This window comes from Periophthalmus magnuspinnatus, chromosome 9 (genome assembly GCF_009829125.3).
Source record: "Periophthalmus magnuspinnatus isolate fPerMag1 chromosome 9, fPerMag1.2.pri, whole genome shotgun sequence".
NCBI classification, from domain to species: Eukaryota; Metazoa; Chordata; class Actinopteri; order Gobiiformes; family Gobiidae; genus Periophthalmus; species Periophthalmus magnuspinnatus.
Window position 1 is genome coordinate 34,483,039 of NC_047134.1, and position 26,602 is coordinate 34,509,640.

Sequence of the window (26,602 nt, forward strand, 5' to 3'; positions counted from 1 at the left end):
AGTAGAATAGTGCTATTTTTCTTTTGATTTGGTGGCACTTTGGAACAAAAAATCAGTCAGACTTTAAATGAGCCTGTTTAAGAGATTAGAAATGTTCCTAAACAAGAGACTTTGCCATTTTAACCACATCTTAATGGAAGAAAATGTACTTATTTACTTATGTAAGTCTATAAGTCTGTATCCCAGGGCTTTGTATGTGATAGGCAGTTAATTTGATCTGTCCATATACTGTATATACACACTATTACCATATTTTATTACCTTTTAACTGTCTTTTCCTAGTTCCGAGTGAACGACCTCAACCTCCTCAGCCACCTCAAACATATCCATCTCCTCCATCTCCTCCATCTCCTCCATATACTACAAATATAGTTCCCATGCTCATCACAGTCATTGGTAAGTTTCGTCCGTTTCTCTGATGTTAAACTTGTTGTTGTTTTAATGCTGTTCTCCTTCTCTCCGTGTGCAGTCGTGTTGTGCGTCCTGCTGCTTCTCGTCATCATCTTGGCCGTGCTCTACAGAAGAAAACGCAGCAGGAAAACGGTGGCACCGAGAGATCAGAATGAACGAGTGTGTAAGGAGAAGGACTGCGAGGAGACGCACGCTACAGGACACACGCGCTGGGACATAGAAACGCCCGCACCAGGACCATTATCTACAGCCCGAGCTAAGTCTGCTAATGCAATTCTTTTCACATCTCCGTTTGGTGTCCCTGGGGATCGAGACCCGACTCTATTAGAGGATAGAGAGAATAAAAGAGGAGCAGAGGAGGAGGAAACTGGTGGATTTATGGCAGAGATTAACAAAAATGACAGTGTCTCATCGAGTGTCACAAATCAGCAAAGTGAGACGACGCCTGATAGTTGTGAAAATGTCCCTTATTTAAGTATAGGGTCAAATCCAAACAAATCCAATAACGTGGACGTGAAAACACCACCGGATAAGTCAGGGAGGGGTTTGCACAGAATATCCACCTGGCCTCCAACTGCAGTGCAATGGAAAGAGAGATGCAAAAGAGAAAAAGAGAAGGAAGGAGACGACAGTGCTGTAACGGCTTGGACGGAGGTTGAGTTTAAAGTTTCAAGTAATTTAGACAATCCAGGGAATTTGTCCAGTAATTACAGGCAGAAAGATACAGAAACACTCAAAAACAGAGCAGAAAAACAAAGTTACTGCAAAGAGGATGAAATAAAAACAGAAAATGATTTGAAAGAAACAAACACTTTGACTGATGCAGACAGTAGTTCTACAATTAGTGACAGGAAAGATGTGATCTTTAGAAATTCTTTTGCAAATGTAGAGACACCAGAGAAAGGTCATAAAATCAAATCTAAAAGTGTAACTCGACAGATGGTAAACGCCAGCAGCTCTGATAGGGCGCACTCTAGTGGCAGGGGCAGCAAACAGAGAGCGGAAAGCAGAAGGAGCGGCTCAAACGCGCCCCCTGATGGTGGGGGAGAGTATGTGTTTATGGACCTTCTGCACGAGGTGGTGCAGAACCGCGGCCGCTGGACCAGGGACAGGTGGAGGCAGATTCACGTGAACAAGCAAAGCCCACAGTAGGTAAAGATTAGACCAGTAACAGACGATAAGGGGCCACAGGTGAGAAAAGGACTAGGCCTGAAGTAGAAGAGAAGTGTTGAGCAGAGTTGGTTCATCTAATATATTCTAAGTTCTGAAGTTGGAGCAGGCGATAGGGGAAAAAATATATGTTACGACTTCAAAGTGGATTTGGACCATAATTAATGTAATATAACTGTGTCCACTAGGTGGCACTACCTTAGACTGCAGCTGTGTTGGATGATTGGATTTTAAAACCATAATTCAGAACTTGAAGCACTAAACTACATCAACATTCACAATCTATGATCTAATGATTTTTTATCTGTATCTTTAGTTTATAAAATTAAATGATTTGTGTCAACATAATATTAACACTAAATGTTTTATGATTCTTTAGATATGAATAAAATAATGTGCACACTGATTTGATCTGGCTGCATGCAGCATTTATTTGTTCATCTTTTGTATGCTGAGAAGTACTTCTCATTAGAAATAGTACAAAATGGATCAGCCACTTTTGAGACAATGACTCAAAAAACAGAAAATGAAGGTAAACGTAGGTATGACACCTAGACATGCATGTTTCATTCATATAAATACACTGTATCAAAGAATGTTTTTATTACAGGCATTTGACCAACTGTTGGTTTCTTTAACTGCGTGACATCATGACCAATGTCTTGAATGTTTAAATGACCCTTTCAGACAAGCAGGATATTAAAACATGCTTTTAGTGTAACATGCCCTAGTGGTTCTGAAGTTTAGGCCTCAGGAGTGGAGCTGTGGACCACAAAGACTGGAAGACCAGTTAATGAATCAGCAAATGGAACGTTTCCTTCTTTTGGACACTGTCTCTCTCCTGACTTTAGGAACTGTCTCATGTACAAGAACTGTTTAAGGGCAAACCAATCCAACTAAAACACTGATTAATAGAAATCATGAAGCTTCATATGTCAACGGCCCCGGGAAACAACAAATTGACATCAGAAATGTACAAACATGAGACGTTTCACTGTTTCAGTCTGTTATCTGTGTGTGGAGTCAGATTAAAGGGTCATGCTGTAAAGCTCTTTACACAGAGCTTAGTGCAAAAGATTTCAAGTCCTTTTATAAACAAAAAAAAGATGAACATCTCAGCTCCGTATGTACAAAGATCCAACCAAATACAATTATGGAATAATAAATAATGATAAATAGAGGACAAAGTTACACTTTAATAAACCCAATTTGGGGAGAGCTTCATTTACAGCTTAAGTACAAAACAAAAGTGATGATCATTGTGCAAAATTATACTGCTACTAGTGAAACTGCATTTGTGCAGATCAAAATAACACCATTATCTAATTTATTCATAACAAACAGAACATGTGACCAATATTTCACTATTAACTAAGAGAAACATCAAACCCACAAACAAAGCCTTGCACCATTTAAACATGAACACAATGTGTCAGAGATGTGTGATATAAGGGCCATAAACTAGATCAACATTGTTTTTCACATTTATTGTACTGGCCAGAAGTTGTGCAGATGTTTGTTGCTCTTCATAATCTCTTAAATAAAAGCAGATTATTATGAAACATGGCACATAAAATAGAGATGCTAAATCATTATTTTACAGTTTAGAAAAGAACAGAACAATGCTGTGTTTATGGCTGATAAAGTGCCACTACAGTGTGTGTTCCCAGAAGACTGCTGTAAATTTTGTGCTCTTAAAGAAAATGAAATCCTGTTTGATTTCGTCACTTCAGAATGTACAGATCATCTTTAGAAATGCTTTAACAACTTTACATTCTAAGCATTTACCCAGGTCCTGGCCAACACGACTGATCCAGAGTGAGGAGGGTCTTAAACTTACTCAGAAGGTAAGAAACATAAAAAAGAGCTTGAATTTCAGTCTAAAATCATCAACACCTTTATTGTCCCTGTCTGAGATACAGTGAGGTGCGAGGACACAAGATGAGGTGAGGATGACGAGGCACTCTCCATGCTTCCTCCTGTAGCAGCTCAGTGGTTTGTCTTCACTGTCCGGAGTGAGATACGAGTAATGCACATTCGTTTGACCATTTCACTCCCCGGTGTCAGACGTTAACAGTCAAACAAGGCAGGGGGTCGAGGGGGGGGAGGGTTTCAGAGGTGCGTCTCGTCCCTGGTTTCTGTGCTTAAGTCCTGCTGATGCCTCGTTGTCCCACGCGGCTGTCCCACCTGGGAGTCCTCGGGCATGTGAGCGAGAGGGTCCGGCCGAATGATGTACCTGAGAAAACAACAGACATGAGAGAAACTGTGTGGAGGAGAGCTGGGCAAAACTGAGGAAAAGTAAAGCTATTTTATATTTTTTTAAATATCCATCCATTTTTCCATCCATTTTCTTCCGCTTATCCGGGGCCGGGTCGCGGGGGCAGCAGTCTAAGCAGGGACTCCCAGACTTCCCTCACCCCGGACACGTCCTCCAGCTCCTCCGGTGGGACCCCAAGGCGTTCCCAGGCCAGAGAGACATAGTCCCTCCAGTGTGTCCTGGGTCTTCCCCGGGGCCTCCTTCCGGTGGGACATGCCCAGAACACCTCCCTAGGGAGGCGTCCAGGAGGCATCCTGAGCAGATGCCCGAGCCACCTCAGCTGGTTCCTCTCAACGTGTAGGAGCAGCGGCTCTACTCCGAGCTCCTCCCGTGTGACCGAGCTCCTCACCCTATCCCTAAGGGTGCGCCCGGCCACTCTGCGGAGGAAGCCCATTTCAGCCGCTTGTATCCGCGATCTTGTCCTTTCGGTCATTACCCAAAACTCATGACCATAGGTGAGGGTAGGAACGTAGATTGACCGGTAAATCGAGAGCTTCGCCTTCCGGCTCAGCTCCTTCTTTACCACAACGGACCGATACAGCGACCGCATCACTGCAGAAGCTGCACCGATCCACCTGTCAATCTCCCGCTCCATCCTTCCCTCACTCGTGAACAAGACTCCGAGATACTTGAACTCCTCCACTTGGGGCAGAGACTCACCACCCACCCGGAGAGAGCAAACCACCTTTTTCCGGTCGAGAACCATGGCCTCGGATTTGGAGGAGCTGATTCTCATCCCAGCCGCTTCACACTCGGCTGCAAACCGCCCCAGTGCCTGCTGCAGGTCCTGGCTCGAAGAAGCCATCAGGACAACATCATCTGCAAACAGCAGAGATGAAATCCTGTGGTTCCCAAACCAGGCCCCCTCCGGCCCCTGGCTGCGCCTAGAAATTCTGTCCATAAATATAATGAACAGAACCGGTGACAAAGGGCAGCCCTGGCGGAGTCCAACATGCACTGGGAACAGGTCTGACTTACTGCCGGCAATGCGAACACAGCTCCTGCTCCGGTCATACAGGGACCGGACAGCCCTTAGCAAAGAGCCCCGGACCCCATACTCCCAGAGCACCCCCCAAAGGACACCACGAGGGACACGGTCGAATGCCTTCTCCAGATCCACAAAACACATGTGGACTGGTTGGGCAAACTCCCATGAGCCCTCGAGGACCCGATGGAGAGTATAGAGCTGGTCCAGTGTTCCACGACTAGGACGAAAACCACACTGCTCCCCCTGAATCCGAGGTTCAACTATCGGTCGGATTCTCCTCTCCAGTACCCTGGAATAGACCTTACCGGGAAGGCTGAGGAGTGTGATTCCCCTGTAATTGGAACACCCCTCCGGTCCCCCTTCTTATACAGAGGGACCACCACCTCGATCTGCCATTCCACAGGTACTGTCCCCGACCGCCACGCGATGTTGCAGAGACGTGTCAGCCAAGACAGCCCCACAACATCCAGAGACTTGAGATACTCAGGACGGATCTCGTCCACCCCCGGAGCCTTGCCACTGAGGAGCTTGCCAACCACCTCAGTGACTTCAGCCAGGGTGATGGACGAGTCCGCCTCTGGGTCCCCAGTTTCTGCTTCCTCCTCAGAAGACGTGACAGTGGGATTGAGGAGATCCTCAAAGTATTCCTTCCACCGCCCGACAACATCCCCAGTCGAGGTCAGCAGCTCTCCACCCGCACTGTAAACAGTGTTGGTGAAGCACTGCTTCCCCCTCCTGAGGCGTCGGACGGTTTGCCAGAATCTCTTTGAGGCCGTCCGATAGTCCTTCTCCATGGCCTCCCCGAACTCCTCCCAACCCCGAGTTTTTGCCTCTGTGACTGCCCGAGCCACGGCACGCTTGGCCCGCCGGTACTCATCAGCTGCCTCAGGAGTCCCACGAGCCAACAAGGCTCGATAAAACTCCTTCTTCAGCTTGACGGCATCCCTTACTTCCGGTGTGGTGTCCACCACCGGGTTCGGGGATTGCCGCCGCGACAAGCACCACAGACCTTACGACCACAGCTGCGAGCAGCCGCATCGACAATAGAGGTGGAGAACATGGCCCACTCGGAGTCCATGTCTCCAACCTCCCCCGGGATCAGGGAGAAACTCTCCCGGAGGTGGGAGTTGAAGCGCTTGGGCCTGCCAGGTCTGTCCGGCTTCCTCCTCCGCCAGCGGATCCAACTCACCACCAGGTGGTGATCAGTTGACAGCTCAACCCCTCTCTTCACCCGAGTGTCCAAGACACGCGGTCGGAGGTCAGATGACACGACAACAAAGTCAATCATCGACCTCCGACCTAGAGTGTCCTGGTGCCATGTGCACCGATGGACACCCTTGTGCTCGAACATGGTGTTTGTTATGGACAAGCTGTGACTAGCACAGAAGTCCAATAACAAAACACCGCTCGGGTTCAGATCGGGGAGGCCGTTCCTCCCAATCACGCCCCTCCAAGTGTCACTGTCGTTACCCACATGGGCGTTGAAGTCCCCCAGGAGAACAACGGAGTCCCCGGTTGGTGCACTGTCTAGTACCCCTCCCAGGGACTCTAAGAAGGCCGGGTACTCTGCACTGCTGTTTGGCCCATAGGCCGACACAACAGTGAGAGACCTGTCCCCGACCCGAAGGTGCAGGGACGCGACCCTCTCGTTCACCGGAGTGAACCCCAACACGCAGCGGCTGAGCTGTGGGGCAATGAGCAAGCCCACACCAGCTCGCCGCCGCTCCCCGCGGGCAACGCCAGAGAAATGGAGAGTCCAACCCCTCTCAAGAAGTTGGGTTCCAAAGCCCGAGCTGTGCGTGGAGGTGAGGCCGACTATATCTAGCCGGTAACGCTCAACCTCCCGCACAAGCTCAGGCTCCTTCCCCCCCAGCGAGGTGATGTTCCACGTCCCCAGAGCTAGTCTCCATGTCCGGAGATCCGGTCGTCGAGGTCCCCGCCTTCGACTGCCGCCCGGATCTCTCTGCACCCGCCCCGCATGGCTCCTCCCGCAGGTGGTGGGTCCACGGGAGAACGGCCCCACGTCGTTCCTTCGGGCTGGGCCCGACCAGGCCCCGTGGGGAAAGGCCCGGCCACCAGGCGCTCGCTGCCGAGCACCCACCCCAGGCCTGGCTCCAGGGTGGGGCCCCGGTAACGCCAGTCCGGGCGATGTAACTGGCCTTGATCTTTTTCTTTTCATGTGGGGCTTCTGAACCGCTCTTAGTCAGACCCGTCTCCCAGGACCTGTTTGCCATGGGTGACCCTACCAGGGGCATGAAGCCCCCGACAGCAGAGCTCCCAGGATCATTCGGGTGCTCAAACCCCTCCACCACGTTAAGGTGGCGGTTCGGGGAGGGGATTTTTTTTTTTTTTATATTATTTTAAATTATAATATAACAATATAAAAATATTTTTTAATATTATTTTTATATTGTTATATTATAATTTTTGTATTTTTTATATTCTCTTTTTTTCCCCCTCCCTGAACCACCACCTTAATGTGGTGGAGGGTTTGAGCCTGAATGATCCTGGGAGCTCTGCTGTCGGGGGCTTCATGCCCCTGGTAGGGTCACCCAAGGCAAACAGGTCCAGGGGGACGGGTCAGACTAAGAGCGGCTCAAAAGCCCCTTATGACAAGTGGACGATCAAGGTTCACCGGGACCCCACCCTAGAGCCAGGCCTGGGGTGGGTGCTCGAGAGCGAGCGCCTCGTGGCCAGACCTTTCCCCACGGCCCGAAGGAGCAACATGAGGCCGTCTTCACGTGGATCCGCCACCTCCGCGAGGATCCGTAAGGGGCCGGTCCAGAGAGATCTGGGCAGCCGTCGAAGGCCTCGGCGACCGGATCTCCGGACATGGAAACTCTGCCCTGGCTCTGGGGACATGGAATGTCACCTCAATGGGGGGGAAGGAGCCTGAGCTTGCGCGGGAGGTTGAGCGTTACCGGCTAGATATAGTCGGCCTCACCTCCACGCACAGCTTGGGCTCTGCAACCCAACTCCTTGAGAGCGGCTGGACTCTCCATTTCGCTGGCGTTGCCCGCGGGGAGCGGCGGTGATCTGGTGTGGGCTCACTGCCCGACAGCTCAGCCGCCACATGTTGGAGTTCACCCCGGTGAACGAGAGGGTCGTGTGTCTGCGCCTTCGGTTCGGGGACGGGTCTCCCACTGTTGTGGCGGCCTACGGGCCAAACAGCAGTGCGGCGTACCCGGCCTTCTTAGAGGGGTACTAGACAGTGCACCAACCAGGGACTCCGTTCTTCTCCTGGGGGACGTCAACGCCCATGTGAGTAACGACAGTGACACCTGGAGGGGCGTGATGGGGAAGAATGTCCTCCACTCTAGGTCGGAGGTCGATGAACGACTTTGTTGTCGTGTCATCTGACCTCCGGCCGCGTGTCTTGGACACTCGGGTGAAGAGAGGGGCTGAGCTGTCAACCGATCACCACCTGGTGGTGAGTTGGATCCGCTGGTGGAGGAGGAAGCCGGACAGACCTGGCAGACCCAAGCGTATTGTGAGGGTCTGCTGGGAACGTCTGGTGGAGCCCTCTGTCAGAGGGGTCTTCAACTCCCACCTCTCCCTGATCCCGGGGGAGGCTGAGAACATGGACTCCGAGTGGGCCATGTTCTCCACCTCTATTGTTGATGTGGCCCCTCGTAGCTGTGGTCGTAAGGTCGGCGGTGCTTGTCGCGGTGGCAATCCCTGAACCCAGTGGTGGACACCGGAAGTAAGGCAGTCCTGAGGCAGCTGATGAGTACTGGCGGGCCAAGCGTGCCGCGGCTCGGGCAGTCGCGGAGGCAAAAACTCAGGGTTGGGAGGAGTTCAGGGAGGCCATGGAGAAGGACTATCGGACGGCCTCAAAGAGATTCTGGCAAACCATCCGACACCTCAGGAGGGAGAAGCAGTGCTTCACCAACACTGTTTACAGTGCGGGTGGAGAGCTGCTGACCTCGACTGGGGATGTTGTCGGGCGGTGGAAGGACTACTTTGAGGATCTCCTCAATCCCACTGTCACGTCTTCCGAGGAGGAAGCAGAAACTGGGGACCCGGAGGCAGACTCGTCCATCACCCTGGCTGAAGTCACTGAGGTGGTTGACAAGCTCCTTGGTGGCAAGGCTCCGGGGGTGGACGAGATCCGTCCTGAGTACATCAAGTCTCTGGATGTTGTGGGGCTGTCTTTGCTGACACATCTCTGGTGGTCCCTCTGTATAAGAAGGGGGACCGGAGGATACTGGAGGGTACTGGAGAGGAGAATCCGATCGATAGTCGAACCTCGGATTCAAGAGGAGCAGTGTGGTTTTTGTCCCAGTCGTGGAACACTGGACCAGCTCTATACTCTTCATCGGGTCCTCGAGGCTCATGGGAGTTTGCCCAACCAGTCCACATGTGTTTTGTGGATCTGGAGAAGGCACTCGACTCTGTCCCTCGTGGTGCCCTTTGGGGGGTGCTCTGGGAGTATGGGGTCCGGGGCTCTTTGCTAAGGGCTGTCCGGTCCCTGTATGACCGGAGCAGGAGCTGTGTTCGCATTGCCGGCAGTAAGTCAGACCTGTTCCCAGTGCATGTTGGACTCCGCCAGGGCTGCCCTTTGTCACCGGTTCTGTTCATTATATTTATGGACAGAATTTCTAGGCGCAGCCAGGGGCCGGAGGGGGTCTGGTTTGGGGACCACAGGTTTTCATCTCTGCTGTTTGCAGATGTTGTCCTGATGCTTCTTCAAGCCAGGACCTGCAGCACTGGGGCGGTTTGCAGCCGAGTGTGAAGTGGCTGGGATGAGAATCAGCTCCTCCAAATCCGGGGCCATGGTTCTCGACCGGAAAAAGGTGGTTTGCTCTCTCCGGGTGGGTGGTGAGTCTCAAGTATCTCTGTGTCTTGTTCACGAGTGAGGGACGGATGGAGCGTGAGATTGACAGGCGGATCAGAGCAGCGTCTGCAGCGATGCGGTCGGTGTATCGGTTCTTTGTGGTGAAGGCGTCCAAAGGCAAAGCTCTCAATCTACGCTCCTACTCTCACCTATGGTCATGAGCTCTGGGTAATGACCGAAAGGACAAGATCGTGGATACAAGCAGCAGAAATGGGTTTCCTCCGTAGGGTGGCTGGGCACTCTTAGAGATAGAAGGAGCTCAGTCACACGGGAGGAGCTCAGAGTAGAGCCGCTGGTCCCACACGTCGAGAGGAGCAGCTGAGGCTCGGGCATCTGCTCAGGATGCCTCCTGGACACCTCCCTGGGGAGGTGTTCATGTCCCACCGGGAGGAGGCCCCAGGGAAGACCCAGGACACGCTGGAGGGACTATGTCTCTCTGGCCTGGGAACGTCTTGGGGTCCCACCGGAGGAGCTGGAGGAATGGTCTGGGGTGAGGGAAGTCTGGGAGTCCTGCTTAGACTGCTGCCCCCGCGACCCGGCCCCGGATAAGAGGAAGAAAATTGATGGATTTTTTTTTTTTTTCCTCGAGCAGATTAATGAACACATGTATCCAGTTCATTTAATGCACATTTCACATATTTTTTTCTTATTTAAGCTCGAAAAGGAGTGTGAAGAAGAAAGCTGAAATCAGGTCAAATTTGTGCATTAAAAAATCTAAATGCAGATGTTATTTACAGACATAAGCATAAAACGTAACTGTGCTGAAATATACCAATAAATGTCTGGCTGTGGTATCACAAAGGAGAAAACTTGTTTACACGATTACAAGTTTAGTCAAGTTAATCAAGTCTAATTTTCTACTTTTGTGGATCATATTCTTAACATTGTCATTTTGCAAACCTTCAAAACATCCATTGTGATACTACTGTGTGGACAGTGTGTCACCAGCTCGTGTGTAAACTGGTCAAGTGTTGCTTCTTACACGATATCGTTGAGCTCCAGCATGGTGTCTGGTGGTGGGTTTATCAGGACGTAGGAGAGTGTGTTTTGATGGTCATTCAACTCATCTGTGAAGGAAATGTGAGTAAAAAATGAAACGTAAAGAGCTGCTCTGGTCTTTGTTTCACATCAACACATCAACACATTGATACATATGAAGCCGGAAATGAGCTGTTAATCCACTGCATTGTCACCATGCCCTCAGTCACAACTGGACAGAAGACCCCAGCTGAGGGGATGAAACTGATGGAAAACATTTTGTTGACAATAACTGAGTTAAAACAGCCATAAATGTAGAAACTAAAACTCTAAAACAGCTCTGGTTCAGATAAGTGCTGCAGGTTTATATCTGTGTCCACTGCTTGTGTTGTGTGTTGTGCGTTGTGTTGTTGTGTTGTGTTGTAGCTTATTGGCAGCCGATTCTACTTGCGTGTCAAGGTAATGGTGGGCCCGTATCTCCATGACAACCCACCTGCTTTTGGCCCTTTACAAAGCCAGGAGGGGTGGAAGAGAGAGAGCTAACCGTTACTGATAAAACAGGGCACTTGGTGAACAGGGGAGGCCCATGCTGCTCGCTGAGCGCACCAGCAGCCCATGCGCAGCGACATCACGAGCCACATGCACACAGCGTCCGCGCTACGCCACAAACCCATCACCATGGCATTCCCGGTCTCCTGCACATTCCACACAGCGCCCCCCACAGGCTGGACAGGCGAGAGGTTGCCATGCCGACAGACGACATTCAGGCCCCTCGAGAATGACCCCTGACACAGGCCGACACACACGGCACATGCTCCAGCATCCATCAGACCGGACCGAACGCAGAGTCCACCCAGACGCAGTGGAGCACAACACATGAGTGTGAGATCGGAAGAGGTCCATGCACTGGACAAATACTTAAAAAAAAACCCAAACTACTGAGGTGTATTAACTGAGGAGGAGGTTTTACATGTAAAAACAAAAGTTAACACAAAATTAAATGTATATCTTTTTTATGAGGAAAAAAAATGGAAATGTTTAGGTTAAACTGTTTGTCGTGTGTATCGCTGAACATAAAGTAAATATCCAGTATATAAAAACCCAAACTCCTGGGCTTTTTTACGTGTGTAAATGTGTATTTGAGGTGTTAATGTGGTGTAGAACATTTGTAAAAGATCAGCAGATCACATGCAAAATCATTATAAAGTTAAACTTCCATCTACAGACAGAATGTGTTCTGCTCCACTCATGAAGCCAAACAGCTCTGCAGGTCTCATCATTTGGACATTACATAAAACACAGAGCAGAAACGACCAGAGAAATATGGAGCAAAAGTGTGAGTCTCCCTCCTCATTCAGACACACACACACTCATGCACATAGTGGCATGTGATCAGCCTGCTAACCTGACGGCTTGGTCCCCTCTGAATATGGATGCTCTGAAATGTCCTGCAACTCTGAGCAACGCAAGGCACTGTTAACTTAAGAGCTACTTTATGCATTTATTCAAACCTATGTAAATAATATGTACAAATCACCACTGAGTCTAGATCTACAGGGAAGTATTTGTATTTAAATGTAGAGGATGCTGGGGAAAGGACAGAGCCTTTCTCTACAAAACATGACCAGGCACATATTGTAAAGGGGTAGAAACGACACACAATTTACCTTGCAAATATCCTAGATTTACTCGATTCATGACATCGCTCGCAGTGAGATTAGAAACATCTTCTACAAGCCAGAAGAGGGAAGACAGAAGAGAGAAGAGAAAGAAACAGAAAAGGAAATAAATCAGGCAGCCAGCAAATGTATTTGGCACTTGTAAAAGAACTGAAGGAGGCGAGAGCATCGCATGCCATGCATCTAAATATGCTTAAAACACATGAGCCACAACCACCGCCAGATCTTCTAACAACAGTCGTTATTCAAGCGGATATGTGCTCACATGCAGCTCTGGTTTATGATGTGCAGGGTAGAGAAAGCTCACAGATAAATGTTTATGAAGGAGAAAAGGAGGACAGCAGGTTTAGCTCATGCGACAAACAGATGAGGTTCACTGTCGTGCAGTGAGTGGAAAGAGCTCGTTAGTGAAGTGAGTGATGACATAAGGCTGAGCGATGGACATGATGACAAACAACAAAAGTCTGTGTTCAAATCTATTCTAATCCACGTAACAAGCAATGAGGACGAGATTTATTTAAGCCGTAACGTTAAATAAGACCCAATGCCTTATTTAAGCTATTTATGTCTCTCCATAAATAAAATGAAGAGTAAACAATGCAGCAGATGCAGTCCAGCTGGTGAAACACTACAAAGTGAATATGATTAGAAAACTTTTTTAGGAGTACATACATGCATATTTAACATCTGTTTACATTGTGTCTACCTAGGTTTAAGATTTTATGTCTTTATGTCGATTATTATGGATTTAGTATTAACTTTCTGACAGATAAATGCTGCATATTGCCGAGCTCAGGCCTGTGATGATGCACTGACCGTATCCCACTGTGGGCAGACCCAGGTGCTTCATGCGGTTCTTGACGAGCTCCGACAGCTCCTGTCTCTCAGAGCGCCGGTACAGGTTGAGCCTCTGTTGGGAGATGCGCTCGGCTCTGCTCGCAGGTTTGGCGGTCTTCCTGCTCAGCCTCCTGGCCCACTGCATGCTCTTTTTCCTCAGCAGAGGGTGCTCTGATTGGTCGCTCGTGTTGGAGTTGCGGTGGGCGGTCTTCTCCTTCCAGGTCTCGCCGTGCTCACGCTGCTCCTGGCCTTGCTCCACATTTATGGACATCTGAGACTGGAAACAAGAGTCAGATTAGGTAAAACATAAAAAAAACACACATTTCAAATAAAACTACATCTGGATAAATCCAAACTCAAATTCTAAGTCAAGTACTTTATTCTATTTTAATATTGTTTGTATATTTTATTTTCATTACTTAAAAACTGAGTCTGAACATAGAAAGAAAAACCTTTAAAATGTCCTGTAGTCAATTTATAACCATTAGTGAAGATGTTTAGTCTGAACTGCCACACATTGACAGAGTTTCTATAAGGTTCTCGTCCAGCTAAGTGAATTTTATAAAACATATTTGATATTCAGTCTTTTTATTTAGCAAATGGCTGCTTATGTTACACTACATGGTGTAAAAGGAACAAGAAGGAGAAATAAAAGTAATCCTTTAGCATAAACATATTACAAGAAGCTTTAAAAATGCAAACAAATCCCTCACCTGTGCATTGCTGTCCTTACCCTGAAAAATGCACAAACATCCAGACACACAAACAAAACCATCACTGAAAAACAGCAGCACCAGAGGAAACAAAATCTTGCAAAAGCCACTGGCAAACACGAAATGCCTGAATTTACTGCAAACCAGGGAGTTCAAATGCATGCAAAGACAAACATTTGCATTATACATTTGTGTAATTGCTCTAAAAATACAACTACAAAAGCAGAACAAATGCACAATACAAATAATCTAAACACAATTATACAAGGAAAAGTAAACCTGTAAATGAAGCTTTACCTCTGTGGTGGAGAACATGTGTGACTCTGTGCGGTAGATCCCGATGGGGATCTCAGCGCTGGAGGAGCAGAGCTTCTGGAAAAGTCTCCCATAAGTCCTGATCCACAGATCCTCTTCAGTGATCTTCATCTGAGAAGAGACAGAGCTCACAGGCTGTACACGTGTATGTGTTTAAATAAAGTTAAGGACTTCTTACAACACAGAGGTAACCGGAGCCAGGAGTGGTGTCCAGACCCAGAAGGAGCCGTGCAATCGCAATCATGTAATCCTTCACAAATGACTGTCAACAGAAAGAGAAAATACAACTGGAACTGGATACAACGATTCAGTGACACTGATCAGAGACGATATGAGTGTGTCTTAAATGTGAGGAACTGAGTACTTCCCTTAATATTTGTGTGAATTCTTAATGTACACATTTTATTTATTTATTTTTGCTCTATATTCTATCTGAATGTAGCAGAGTAAATACTGTTGTCCCACCTGATAAAGCAGAGTGTCTAACATGCTGATACTGAACACTCTCCCAGCAGCAAAAGGCAGACGGAACATGAAGGCCAGGTTTGAGCCCTTGTCCCTTTCAATCTGAAAAAAGAAAGAGTGCTGTATAAAAGCATGAGCATTTACATAAACCACTGTAGTGAGCACTCAGCCAACCTTCTCTAGGCGGGACAGAGCCAGTGAGTAGCAGTCTTTAGCCCTGAACTGCATAAACCTCATGTTGGAGGGATGTGTAAGTTCAGTGATGATGCTGAGGCTCGGGAACAGTCTGAAAGAGACAGACAGACATCAGCTCTAATATCTCACTGAAAAAATGTAACCATTTTATTAAAACTGGAGCATAAATGACAATAGTTGCAGCACTTTACTAATTTACATAATCTTAATTACATTCATGTCTAGAATAAGATTTGTAGTAAATAAGTAAGTCCATTTCTGCACATAGATTTGAACATTTGGGTATTCCAGTTTAATACCTAAACATAGTCTGGACATTGACGATCGTTTTGGCATCGGCCATGTAGTCCTCCTCCGCACACATGGTGCTCTCCTTGTCCACTACCACCAGGTTGTCTGCGTAGATTATTCCACACTGCAGCAGATTGTCCAAGCTGAGCCAGTAAACAAAAGCAGTGTTTAAAACTGTGAGTTTATATAAAGCATCAGGTGAGAACACACTGTCAGGAGCTCGTACTTGTCTATTGTGCCCTCCATGAAGTAAACCATCGGGAAGCAGCAAATGGCCTCTAAGAAGTGGTGCTCGGGTCTGAAGAAAAGAAAAAAAACAGTTTTTCTTATTCTAGTATCCAGTTTTGAATAATGCAGTGTACATTTTTCGAGTGAGCAGACAAACTGTGGTTAAAGACTACATTTGATATGGTATATAATAATAATGATTTATTTTAAACTGCATTATAAAAGAACAGTAAACTGAGAGACAGAGGAAACTTCCCTTTTTATTTAAGTAGAGTAGATTTCGTCAGATTCATTATGACCTGTGTTTACTTTAGAAAACCAGTGCAAACTATAATACATACGACTTACGTTTTGTGTTTGTGTTTCTCTCAGCGAGGGCACTACTCGTATGATTTAGATAATGACTTTTTAACAAGGAGGAGAGAAGGTTTAACTGCTTCTTTAATAGATCTGTTCTGTGTTTTTGCTCTGTGACCCTGGTAAAGTCTCAGAGGACTCCTCATCAAAGCTGTTACACACTTTGTGGTCTATACATCGTTCCCCTCAGTGGAGCAGTGACAGTAGTGAGAACAAACAGGCCCTAAGGTTTGTGGACTTACTTGTTGTCGAGCAGCAGAACTATGGGATTGAGCTCCTTCCTCGGCCGATAATAAGCTCTCAGTGGTACAATAAAGTTGTAGAGCCCATTCCCTGCCGTCTCTGCTGAAACTATAATCAGCTTATTCTTGAAGCCGTACGCCTTGGCATCCTCAAAACTATAGTGTGTACAGCCCTGTGTGGGACAAAAGCACAGAGGGTTTAAAATCCTGGAGCGGTATGAAAACCAATAGCTTTAAATTACAATAAGATAAAGTTTTATCGTGGACTAACCTTATCTAGACGGAGGCAGCAGAACGGAGCCTTTTGTGGCAGGAGGTGACACAGAGTTGGAGAGCTGCCGATGTACGGAGAGTTTGGAGGGTAGCCCTTTACAAAACTGGAACAAAAACAAAATCACATTTACAGAGGTGTCTATCTATTATGATGTTAAATTACAAATGGTAACATTATTGCCCACGTTAAAGCAAATTATTAATTACTATGATCACTTTTGGACAGTTAAATGTGGCTCCAGTCAGTCTGCGTTCATCAACCGTTGTATAGAAAATCTATAAATTATGACAAACCTGAAATGAATCAATATTTTGCATTTCTCTTTATGACATTTGCATTGATTCAGGTCTCATTCACTGAGTCACAGTCAGCCAGGAGCATTTACTCTCATCCATTTCATCGTGTCCTGCGGGTCAGCCACAAAATTATACTGAAGAGTTAAACCAGCTGTGACATCTTTCTACCACATGGGGGCACTGTGGGACTTGTCTCGACTGCCTTTACTGCAGTTGCCTCCCTGCTTCACCACCAACCATGTTTTGATAAGAAATACAAAACAAGAAATACACAGCAGAGCACAGGGCTAAACAGTCGACGGGGCTCAAGCAGGAATCTTTTATAAATCACCGATAAACAGCACAAAGGTAGAAAAGGCTGAGATAAAACGTAAACAGCAGCGTCTGACCTTGTAACAGATCCATGTCAGAGGTATGCAGGGCGCTGTTTAGAGGCTGAGAGGAAAGTGCTGACCTGTCTGTCACGTTTACACACATTAATCACTGCCAGAGCACCACCTACTTAGGCGTGTAATCTGTGTCGTAAGACTCTATTTCAGAGCCATCCATCTCCTGCCCACGACCACAGAGACAAGAAGGAGAGTGGGGTATGGAGGATCAATCATAGAAACACTGCACTGTGTGTCTCACTAATGTAGACAGCATGGCCTGTTATTGCAGATAAAATCGATCCACTGCAGACCGAGGAGGAGACTGGGCAAAACCAGACAATTTGATGATTATATCTCCACAATTCAACCCAATTCACATGTAATGACTTGGATTTCATGCATGTGCAATCAATATGACAACACGGCAACATGATTGGACATGGAAGTCTAAACGGTGTCAAATTCAACCTACTCTGATCCCACAGAGCCCTCCTCGTCTGATTGGTTGGTCTCGTCCTCTGATTGGTCACTGAGGAGGTCGCAGGGTAGAACTGCAGAAGAGTCAGCGATTTCTAAGACTGGTGCAATGCTCGGCCTTCGACTCCCGGCACCATTTTCTGTTGGTAACGTCAGCTTGCCTTTGTCCTCTGGAGGCTCTGGGTTTTGCAGATCTATAGCTACAGTGCCTGGAAATACCACAAGAGTGCGATGATAATGAGTTTATGTAAAGCAGAAAGCAGCATGTTGTCAGACTAACATAAATGGTACGCAGGAGTACAGAGTATTTGCATGTATAAACAGTAGAAATGATTCAGTTGTACTCTTTGCCTTTTTATCACTGTACAATAAATCTTATCCTGGTCGACTAATGACTTTATATTTATCATAATATTTGTGTAGCTACAAGCAAAGACATGCAAAACATTATGCAAATATCTATCAGATATTTGGCTTGTGTGCAAGTTTAAAAGCTTTCATTAAGAAAACAAAACTATTAAAAGTGATGTGTCATGCACCAAACTTACCATAAGAAGTGGCCTGATCAACTTTTACAGGTCAAAGAAAAAGCACAATACAAAAAAGTCAGCCAAAAAAGTAAAGAAAAAAGCACGTTTCAAAATCATGCGTCACAGTCAGTGCATCCAGGGCATTCACCAAAGCAGCGAACATTCTCACTATCGGAGCATTTCACATCCAACGGGCTCCACATTCAGTGCAGTCAAAGTATTAGATATAATCCTTTAACTAAACAGTGCGTCTCACCCATGCTGGCGATGATGCTGTGCACTGGCAGCCTGGAGGGGGCGTCGTAGATCCCGGTCCCGGGCAGCCCCTTGTTGTGCTTTTCTTCTTGTTTGAAAATAAACGCAGAATTCTCCTCCTTCGTGATGTTGATGTAGTAGCACGTGTCAGTGGCAGCCATGATATGACGAGGGCCGGGGTTTAACATGATGCTCTTGTTATCCTCCCGTTTGACCCCGATCAGACACACGCCGTACCTTAAAACCAGGAGAAAGAAACAGATGAGCCATAATCCCGCCGAGCCGAGGCCGGAGGTACAGCTCACTCACTTTTTATGAGCGTGGAAGGAAGCGTAAGTGAAGCTCTTTCCATCGTACTCCCCGAAAAATTTACTGTCGCCCAGAACGATGTGATAGACCTCGTTTCCAGAGCAGCGCCCGTATGTTCTCTGCCACGGCTCTGGAGACATCTGCCCTTCTCTGCAAACAAAGGTAATAACGTGTTCAATTACAGCATTTTATCGACTCAAACCTTTAACTAGCGCTGCAAGATTAACCACAACCTATTTGAAATGACTATTTTGAATAAAAAGAACCCACAAAGACTCCTGTTTTTGAGGTACTAAACTGTTCTCAGCAGGTTTTAAATAATAAGACAGGTTATTATATTTTTTGCAAACAATGTAGATTAGAATTTCCACAAATATATTCTGAAATGTGAGTGATTCTTGCATAAATTTAACAGCTCATATATGACACTTCCTTCAAACGTTAATGCACCGTGTGATTAGATTTGCATGGCTGAATCTTGATTGCAAATTTAAAGACACATTTTTCAGACCTACCAATAACTGAAACAATCTCAAACTTAACCAGACACTAGTTTTACCCAATTTACATAAATCTGATGCTATTTAAATGAGGTACAAGTAGAGCTCAATTACCACACGCTGCACTGTATGACCCTGTCTCACTATAATGAAAACTCTAATGAATGTGCGTCGACGGGGCAGTTGTAGAGAAATAGTGATCACCTTGAACACAACGTGGAGCAGATTTATGACCCAACAAAAGAAAGTGTTCAGTAAATTGACTGGATACTGACAGGTCCTTGCAGTGGTGATGATCTACTAAACCAAACTACGAGCTGTCGAACTAAAGAAATTGGCTCAGCTGAAGGATATGGACGACCTTTCCACCAGCGATCTCAAAGTTTGATTGAGTTGGTTCAGAAGAAGAGGAGCTACTGATTAAAGGTGCACAGACCACATGAAGAAAAGCTTAAAGGAGCAGTATGCGACATCTTTACGTGTGGGGCGTCTGCCACTTGCTTGTTTTCATTCATTTAAGGCCGTTCTATAAAACATTCTGGGCAAAACAAAAACATGAGGGTGGAGATAACAGGTGGCAAAGTTACACTGTGCAAGTTTAGTGAATCTGAAGTTGTAACATGACCAATTATAGCTTTTAAATCTGCACAAGGTGGTAGTGTTTGCTATTAATTTTTCATAATCCACCAGAAATGTGCTAAAATGTGCCTGTATATTTCTAGATTGAAAATGTGAAACTGTAAATATCCCTTTGTACCTGCTTTTTTTAGCTTTTTGAATTCAAATTTGCACATTCAAAACAACAATTTAGATAATATTGTTTGCAAACTTAATGTTCCTTCATGCTCTAATCTTCAGTGCTTTTAGTGGCAATAGTGTCAATACAATCTGTGCAGTAAAAAGTGTTTAAAAAGTGTTTAAAATGTGAGTACTTACTGTCCTCTGGATGTGTGGACCAGCAGTGTCACTAGAGTGGACGTTGCTGGACAAACACAGTTCAAGGCCAACATGGCGTATTTGAACTCCTCTTCACACACGACGTGATCTATAAGATAAAGCATTAGTTCAAAACATCAGCTCATATAATATTAGTGCTACTGTCAAATTATTTCTAAATATATTTTATGTAGTTTTTAGATTTACCTGCAAACTTGACGTGAAACTTATTTTCTGGCTTGAGGATTTGAACATAGAGCGGACAGTTTGGTGCAAAGTCTTTGGCTGCCCAGGCTCTCAAAATTGTCTGATGATCCTGTAAATAATCAAAATGAAAGAACTTAACTCATTTATAAGTAAAGCAATCAGAATTTTATGACGCTTGACTTTAAGAGCCCCCACATCCGATCTCCTCTGAAATGGTTCCAATAAAACCAAAGCAACATCTCGGCATCTCCAAGTCTCAGAGCTAATTTGTAAAGGAGGCAGAGTGTGAACGGAAATTGCTCCGATGAAATCATTATGGTTGGCTGATAGTGGAAACGTGCAGAGTTTACTGCACCCTGACGCTTTGCATCACAGAGCTAAGAAAAAGACTCACGGCTGCGTTGCGATCCTTCTCGTTCCTGCTGCTGAGAATAAAACAGGCCTCTGCATCATCCATTCTGAAAGAAAAACAAAGAGTTTCCATGAGGCGCCGTGCAGGTAAGAACAATACGCCATAAAAGACAACAGGATTCATCTGAGTTTGATCAGTTATAGCACAAGCCTTTCACTTTTTTGGAAGGAAAAGTAGTGATGCCATTCCTCAAAGAGCCTGTAGAGTCTGTAGTTTGGAAGGAATTCAAATTACAGAATATTAGCTCTGAAGATGAAGATATATTATGCTTTTTTGGTACTTAATATAAATGGGATCGTTGACTTCCTGTTCAAAACTGCCTCTGTTTTTTCATAGTGGAATTTTTAAAAATGGCTACAGAACTTTTTAAACTTATGATCAGAACTAAGCACAGGGGAAAGTAAGGAACAAAAATACAGGAAGTAGCAGTGAAAATACCTCTATCTATGTCATAAACTGTCATTAAAGCAGACGTATGGTGCTTGTGTCTGATGTACAGTTATAATCTATGACATCTGTGAATAATTTTTGTTATAATTTGCACATTTTAAATCACAATATTCATCTAAAACAACTTAATAAAACAAACAAATCCGCTAACTTAGAAAACTGCGGTGTCCAATGGAGCTGACGTTGTTGTAAATGTCATAACAACAAAGCGCTGTGTAGCTGTTGGCGCCCCCTATGGCTGCCAAATCGTACGCATATCATCAATTAGGAAAATAAAAAACAAAGTGCGTATGTCACAGCAGGTGTGTACTGATGATGGTGAAAATGGGGACTGATCAACAATATGGCGTCTTGAAAATAAGCAATTAAAGTTTGCTCAAACATGAACAAATCACTCCAAAAACAACTTTGAAAGGCTAAATGAGAAAGAGAAACAACTATAAAATGGTTAAAACCTCTGAAAAGTCGATTTTGAAGAATAGATCTGCTGTAATTTCACCCAAAATGTATTTTTTTCTGACAGTTTAAACATCGATTTCACAAAATAACAGTCTCGCATTGATTTTAGTTTGTCAAGTTAAATGCACTTTAACGTAACTAATGTGAAACTACACGGTTTTAGTGCAACACTAACGTACATACAAACACTACGACATATTAACAATACACAAAGGGTTAAGGTTGAGGATCTATGCAGTACGTGTAGAAGGATATTTAAAGTGCACATTATGGTCTGTGGGGTGTAAGTGCTTTAATTTGTGGGAAAATCACTTTATACTGTCAATCTCACTAATTGGATATGAACAAGTATCTCTTTACTCCTGAAGCACTGTCTTCCTTGGCGAAGCTACTCACGTTCACGTTTTAAGACTCCTGGCTGCGATCCCAAATTGGATTAACATAAACATCCCTTAAAGAGGTGTGCTGCTTTAAAAGAGGAGTACGACCTAAGTGCTGTACTGCTCTTTCTCATGTGGAACAGAGAAAATGATGTTTAAACCACCCACTTGGCTCTCATCAGGTCTTGGTCTTTGAGAGCCGATCCTTGCAGATAGATGACTCTCTGCGACCACAGGGGGATTTGAAGTATTCGCCGCACTTGGATGTCGATCTCCGTCGGACACAGGATCACCACATAATAGTCCTATAACATATATTTACAATGAGATTAGATGAACATGATGCATTATAAAAGGTGACGGATCTGAACAGGACTTGGCACTAACTTTTTACTAACTTCTAGCCTTTTTCAAAAGTAACTTGCCACATTTGTAGTAAGTTCAGGTTTCCATATACACAGTAAATTGGATAGTAAATCATATACAGTTGGAGCTAGATGAAAATAACACTGTGCCTATCGTCTCTGCAGCACTGTGGAGACTTTGTGTTGATAAAATGTGCTGTACAAATAAAGTTGGATTGGAAATAAAGTTATGCTGAAGGCTCCTTTCACGTTTTTCAAACAGATACTTTGTTTACAGAGGGGGAGGAAGTACTGCATTTTCTGGTGTATAAGTCGCACAAGCCAAAAAATGTATAATAATGAAGAAAAAAAACATAAATTTCACATACAAGTTGCATCTGAGTTTAAGTCGCAGCCCTGGAAAAAGTATGAAAAAAAGTATGACTTATAGTCCAGAAAACACGGTACTCATGTCTGTTACTTATGTAAAAGTACAGGTACAAAAAGTACTCAAGGAAAAGTATCACTTGAAGACATCTTCTCAAGTATTGGAGTATCGTTAAAAAAATGCACTTAAAGAGCAAAAAGTACAAGTGTTTTGTGCAGGTTTTGATATAGTAAAGCTTCAAATGTGGTGATTTTGATAAAAAGATTTGAGCTGAATTCTGTTCAACTGAAACAAATTAATCAATAGTGTATTCTAACTGTTTAAACCCTCAGACTTTTCAGCAGGTCTTAAACTATCATAAAAATACTTTGTACTTTCTAAACTACACTTTTGAACTGGACTGTATTTTCTACTCCACTACATTTTTTGAACTGGACTGAAAAGTAAAATACTGCTCTCAAATGTAGTGAAGTAAAAGTACAAAGTATCCACTGTAAAAAGTACTTACGTAAAGTACAGATACCTACATTTTTTCCAGCACAATACTTTATTTCATACTTTGTTACGCACCACTGATACTTTATGTTTCTCAGTAAAATTCATAAATTATATAGTGTTGGTTCATTTTCATTTTATCAGCTGCAGTTACAGCTCACACTGAGATGAAAAGAGCTTTATAAAAGTCAGACACAGGACGTTTAACGAGAGTCTGGACAGGAATTTAACTGAACAAAACTGGCAGAACAAAGGTAGAATATATCTGTGTGCAGACTCGAGCAGAACTGAAGACATTTTGGTGTAAAGTTACAGATACACACAACTAAACTGGACAAACTGCCCCGTGGGACTGAACGTGTTATTACATTTTGCTCGTTGACCTTTCTGTTCAATACCTGGAGTCTTGGATGAGCGTAGAATTCATTGAGGAAATCCATGAGGAGGTCGATTTTCAGAGAGCTGACGCACAGGACCACGTGTTTCTCCGTCTGAGCTCGATGGCGGCTGTAGTTTCCTCCCAACTTCTGGCTCTCCATCCACAGGTACGCCAGCTCCTCAAACTACACAGACGAAGACGAGAGGCAAGGTGAGACACAGATCAAGTGCAAAATATACTGCCTGGATAAATAAAAGTCAAAGTTATGAAGTAAAAACTGCAGACTCATTAGTTTGTTAACCTCAGGGGTTCATTTCTTTTCCTCGCTCAATTAAATCCACAGGGAAATCCTCGGACTCACTGTGTTTGAGATGAAAAAGACTGTTTACTTTAATACAGTGTGGAAAACTGAAACTTTAAAAGCCTTATAAACAGCAGTTATTAAGATTATTTGAAGCAAGATGTGAAATACAGAAAAAAATAAAAAAATAAAATAAAATACAATAAAAAATAATATACTGAATCTAAAAATAAAAACATAAAAAATAAATAATAATAATAATAATAATAATAATAATATTAATATACTGAATAAAAAAATATAAAATGATAATCTAAAATGAAAACAGTTACTAATAATAATATACTGACTCAAAAAATAAATAAATAATAATAATAATAACCTAAAATAAAAAAATAATACAACTGATTATTTCAATACTTGATAAGTCCCGACTCACGGTTAACCTGATTACTTGTCGCCGACCTGTGTAATTTTAGTCATTTACCTGCAGAGGGAGCACCACCAGAGCGACGCAGATGAGGATGACCACGAGCAGCTGTGACGGCCAGATCTGAGGCGTGACGTCTCCGTAGCCCACGGTGGAGAAGGTAACAATGCAGAAATAAAAGGAGTCGAAAAGGGTAAGGTTCTTTCCGGCTCTTTCCAAATGCTGGATCCCACAAGCTCTGCAACAAACACTCACAGTTAGCTCTAAAGTCAACATTTACTACTGTAATATTTTCAGACGTGAGCTGGACTTCAGATCCAATTCATCCCAGATTAAAGGACTAAAGTCAATACAGTTTAAACTTTCCTGGGTATTTCAAGACTATTGATCTTGTGTCGTCTTCACTCCACCTGTAGTGTTCATTAATCTGTGTTTATTGATAACAAAGCTGTGATCTAATTAAAGGGACGGGAGGGGACAGGGGACGGGGTGAAACTGGCACCGAGCCCCTCACACAGTCCAAACAATTCCACGGTTCAAATGTGAGATAAATACAACCCCTTACAAACACTGCAAACTAAAAACGTTTGCTCACTGGTGTCAGTTTCTCATTCTTATTTTGGGTTTGTTTCCTGTTAACAATAGGTGCCATTTTGAGGACTTTTCATTGTTATGGCAACTGTTAATTTTATCACTCTGAAACCCATGGATAGAACAATTGCTTGTCTTCTTTCTCAAGACGAGGAATTGTTGTGCGTCAGACAGCGTGAAGTCACTAAAACCATGTAACAGACCCACTGAGAAGGGAATTGAAACGAGATAGTTTGATGAAATTGGACTCACCCGGTGAAAACCAGGCAGAATAAGGTGCAGATGAGGATGAACACCTGGTTAAACATGGCCGAGTGTGTCCTCTGGATGGCACGGTGGAAGTCATTCTGCAAATGGAGAAGCTGTGGATCATTATATCTGAAGAACAAAGATCGAATAAATAAAGCTCTGTGTCATGTTATTGTGACTTGTGGTGTCTGCAGTCTCCTATACTTACATTTTCTGTTTTATATTTGCATCTATTCTATATTGTATTTGTAGTTGCAGTAAATCTGTGAACCTGCATGAACATGTCTTATTGTCACAGTTCTGTCTGTTTTCATGTTTATCCTGAGTCCAGCTCCGTTTCCAGCCTGCTCCGCTCCTTCTTTTGCCTCCTCCCTGTTTTTTTCAGCCCCGGGTCATTCATTCATCAGCCCCGGGTCCTTCATTCATCAGCCCCGGGTCATTCATTCATCAGCCCCGGGTCATTCATTCATCAGCCCCGGGTCGTCCATATACCCCCCTTTGTTCAGTCGGGCCTCGCTGGACGTCAAGAAAGACACTCAAGAAATACTCTGTGGTTTACATTTCTGCAGTTCTGAATCTGCATTAATCTTTGTTTGAGGGACCTGTGTCTGAGTTTATTGATTCCCCTGAAGAGATTTTAGTTGATATTAAATAAGATTCCTCAGTTGTTTATTGCTTGATTCGTCATATTTAGGATTTGGGTTCATTTGAGCGTGATGCTTATCCTTTCTATCTGTCAGCACTTCATGAGGAACCATCTGCTTAAAGGGGCTCTACCTACACTTTAAGGTGGAGGTTCTCTGGAGTTGTCTTATTTATTATTAATGTATTTTTTATTATTTTATTTTTTTTTTAATTATTGTATTTCTTTTTATGATTGCATTTATTTTTTATTAATTTTATTTATGTATTTATTTATGATAGTACTAATGAACAGACACGATTCAACATGAACATAAACACAACAGAATTAAACCTCACAAACTCCATAGAGATAAGCAGCTAACGCCAACGAAATAAGTATATTTTGAGCAATAAAAAAATAGGTGATTCCTTTAATGCCTTATTGCAGAAATTCCAGGTAAAGCAATAACATTTTCACTGCTATGAAGTTAATAAAGTTACAGAATGATTTTAAATGTAGGAGCAGTGGTAATGCCTGCGGTGAAGCTCGACTGCCTGGTCATCTTATCTCTCCTGTTTAACGTGCAGCAGAAGTCTAATTTGGCGTTGCCCCGTGTTACCGTGCTCTTCCTGCGTCCACCTCTCCTCGCCGCTCTCACTTCCTCTCCCTGAGCTCTGGCCTGAGTCTGTACCATCTGTCCAGCTCCAGCCTGGCACACGGCTGCTCTGTGTCGCTGTCTCACTGTGAGGAAGCACTGCATCATTTACACCAGATCTGCAGCTTTTTAGGCATTTTACACCACAAATTTAAACGGTGCATGTTGGTTCAGTCTGTTCACGAGATGCTATAATCCTCACTGATTTTGTTCAACTATTACAGGACCAAACTGTGCACGCCTCAGTATAAAACATTCAGGAGGAT

At 44.4% G+C, this 26,602-nt stretch overlaps 1 protein-coding gene across 1 annotated transcript in view; it reads right to left on the minus strand.

Annotated features, from left to right (window-relative positions):
- Positions 1-1,984: 1,984 nt before the first annotated feature.
- The window catches only part of kcnt1b (potassium sodium-activated channel subfamily T member 1b), a 70,162-nt gene continuing 45,544 nt past the window's right edge, over positions 1,985-26,602 (minus strand). Inside the window, exons 12-37 of the mRNA XM_033972172.2 lie at positions 25,060-25,154; positions 24,274-24,454; positions 23,505-23,669; positions 22,048-22,184; positions 20,573-20,636; positions 20,179-20,287; positions 19,972-20,080; positions 18,536-18,685; positions 18,228-18,463; positions 17,990-18,010; positions 17,437-17,650; positions 16,295-16,400; positions 16,024-16,196; positions 15,423-15,494; positions 15,205-15,339; positions 14,885-14,996; positions 14,711-14,812; positions 14,424-14,507; positions 14,228-14,356; positions 13,931-13,951; positions 13,197-13,494; positions 12,369-12,431; positions 12,107-12,157; positions 11,195-11,206; positions 10,706-10,790; positions 1,985-3,817 (exon numbers count right to left, since the gene is read on the minus strand). Of these exons, the coding sequence (XP_033828063.2) occupies positions 3,694-3,817; positions 10,706-10,790; positions 11,195-11,206; positions 12,107-12,157; positions 12,369-12,431; positions 13,197-13,494; positions 13,931-13,951; positions 14,228-14,356; positions 14,424-14,507; positions 14,711-14,812; positions 14,885-14,996; positions 15,205-15,339; positions 15,423-15,494; positions 16,024-16,196; positions 16,295-16,400; positions 17,437-17,650; positions 17,990-18,010; positions 18,228-18,463; positions 18,536-18,685; positions 19,972-20,080; positions 20,179-20,287; positions 20,573-20,636; positions 22,048-22,184; positions 23,505-23,669; positions 24,274-24,454; positions 25,060-25,154 (3,048 nt within the window). The 3' untranslated portion in view covers positions 1,985-3,693. The remainder of the gene's footprint in view (positions 3,818-10,705; positions 10,791-11,194; positions 11,207-12,106; positions 12,158-12,368; positions 12,432-13,196; positions 13,495-13,930; positions 13,952-14,227; positions 14,357-14,423; positions 14,508-14,710; positions 14,813-14,884; positions 14,997-15,204; positions 15,340-15,422; positions 15,495-16,023; positions 16,197-16,294; positions 16,401-17,436; positions 17,651-17,989; positions 18,011-18,227; positions 18,464-18,535; positions 18,686-19,971; positions 20,081-20,178; positions 20,288-20,572; positions 20,637-22,047; positions 22,185-23,504; positions 23,670-24,273; positions 24,455-25,059; positions 25,155-26,602) is intronic.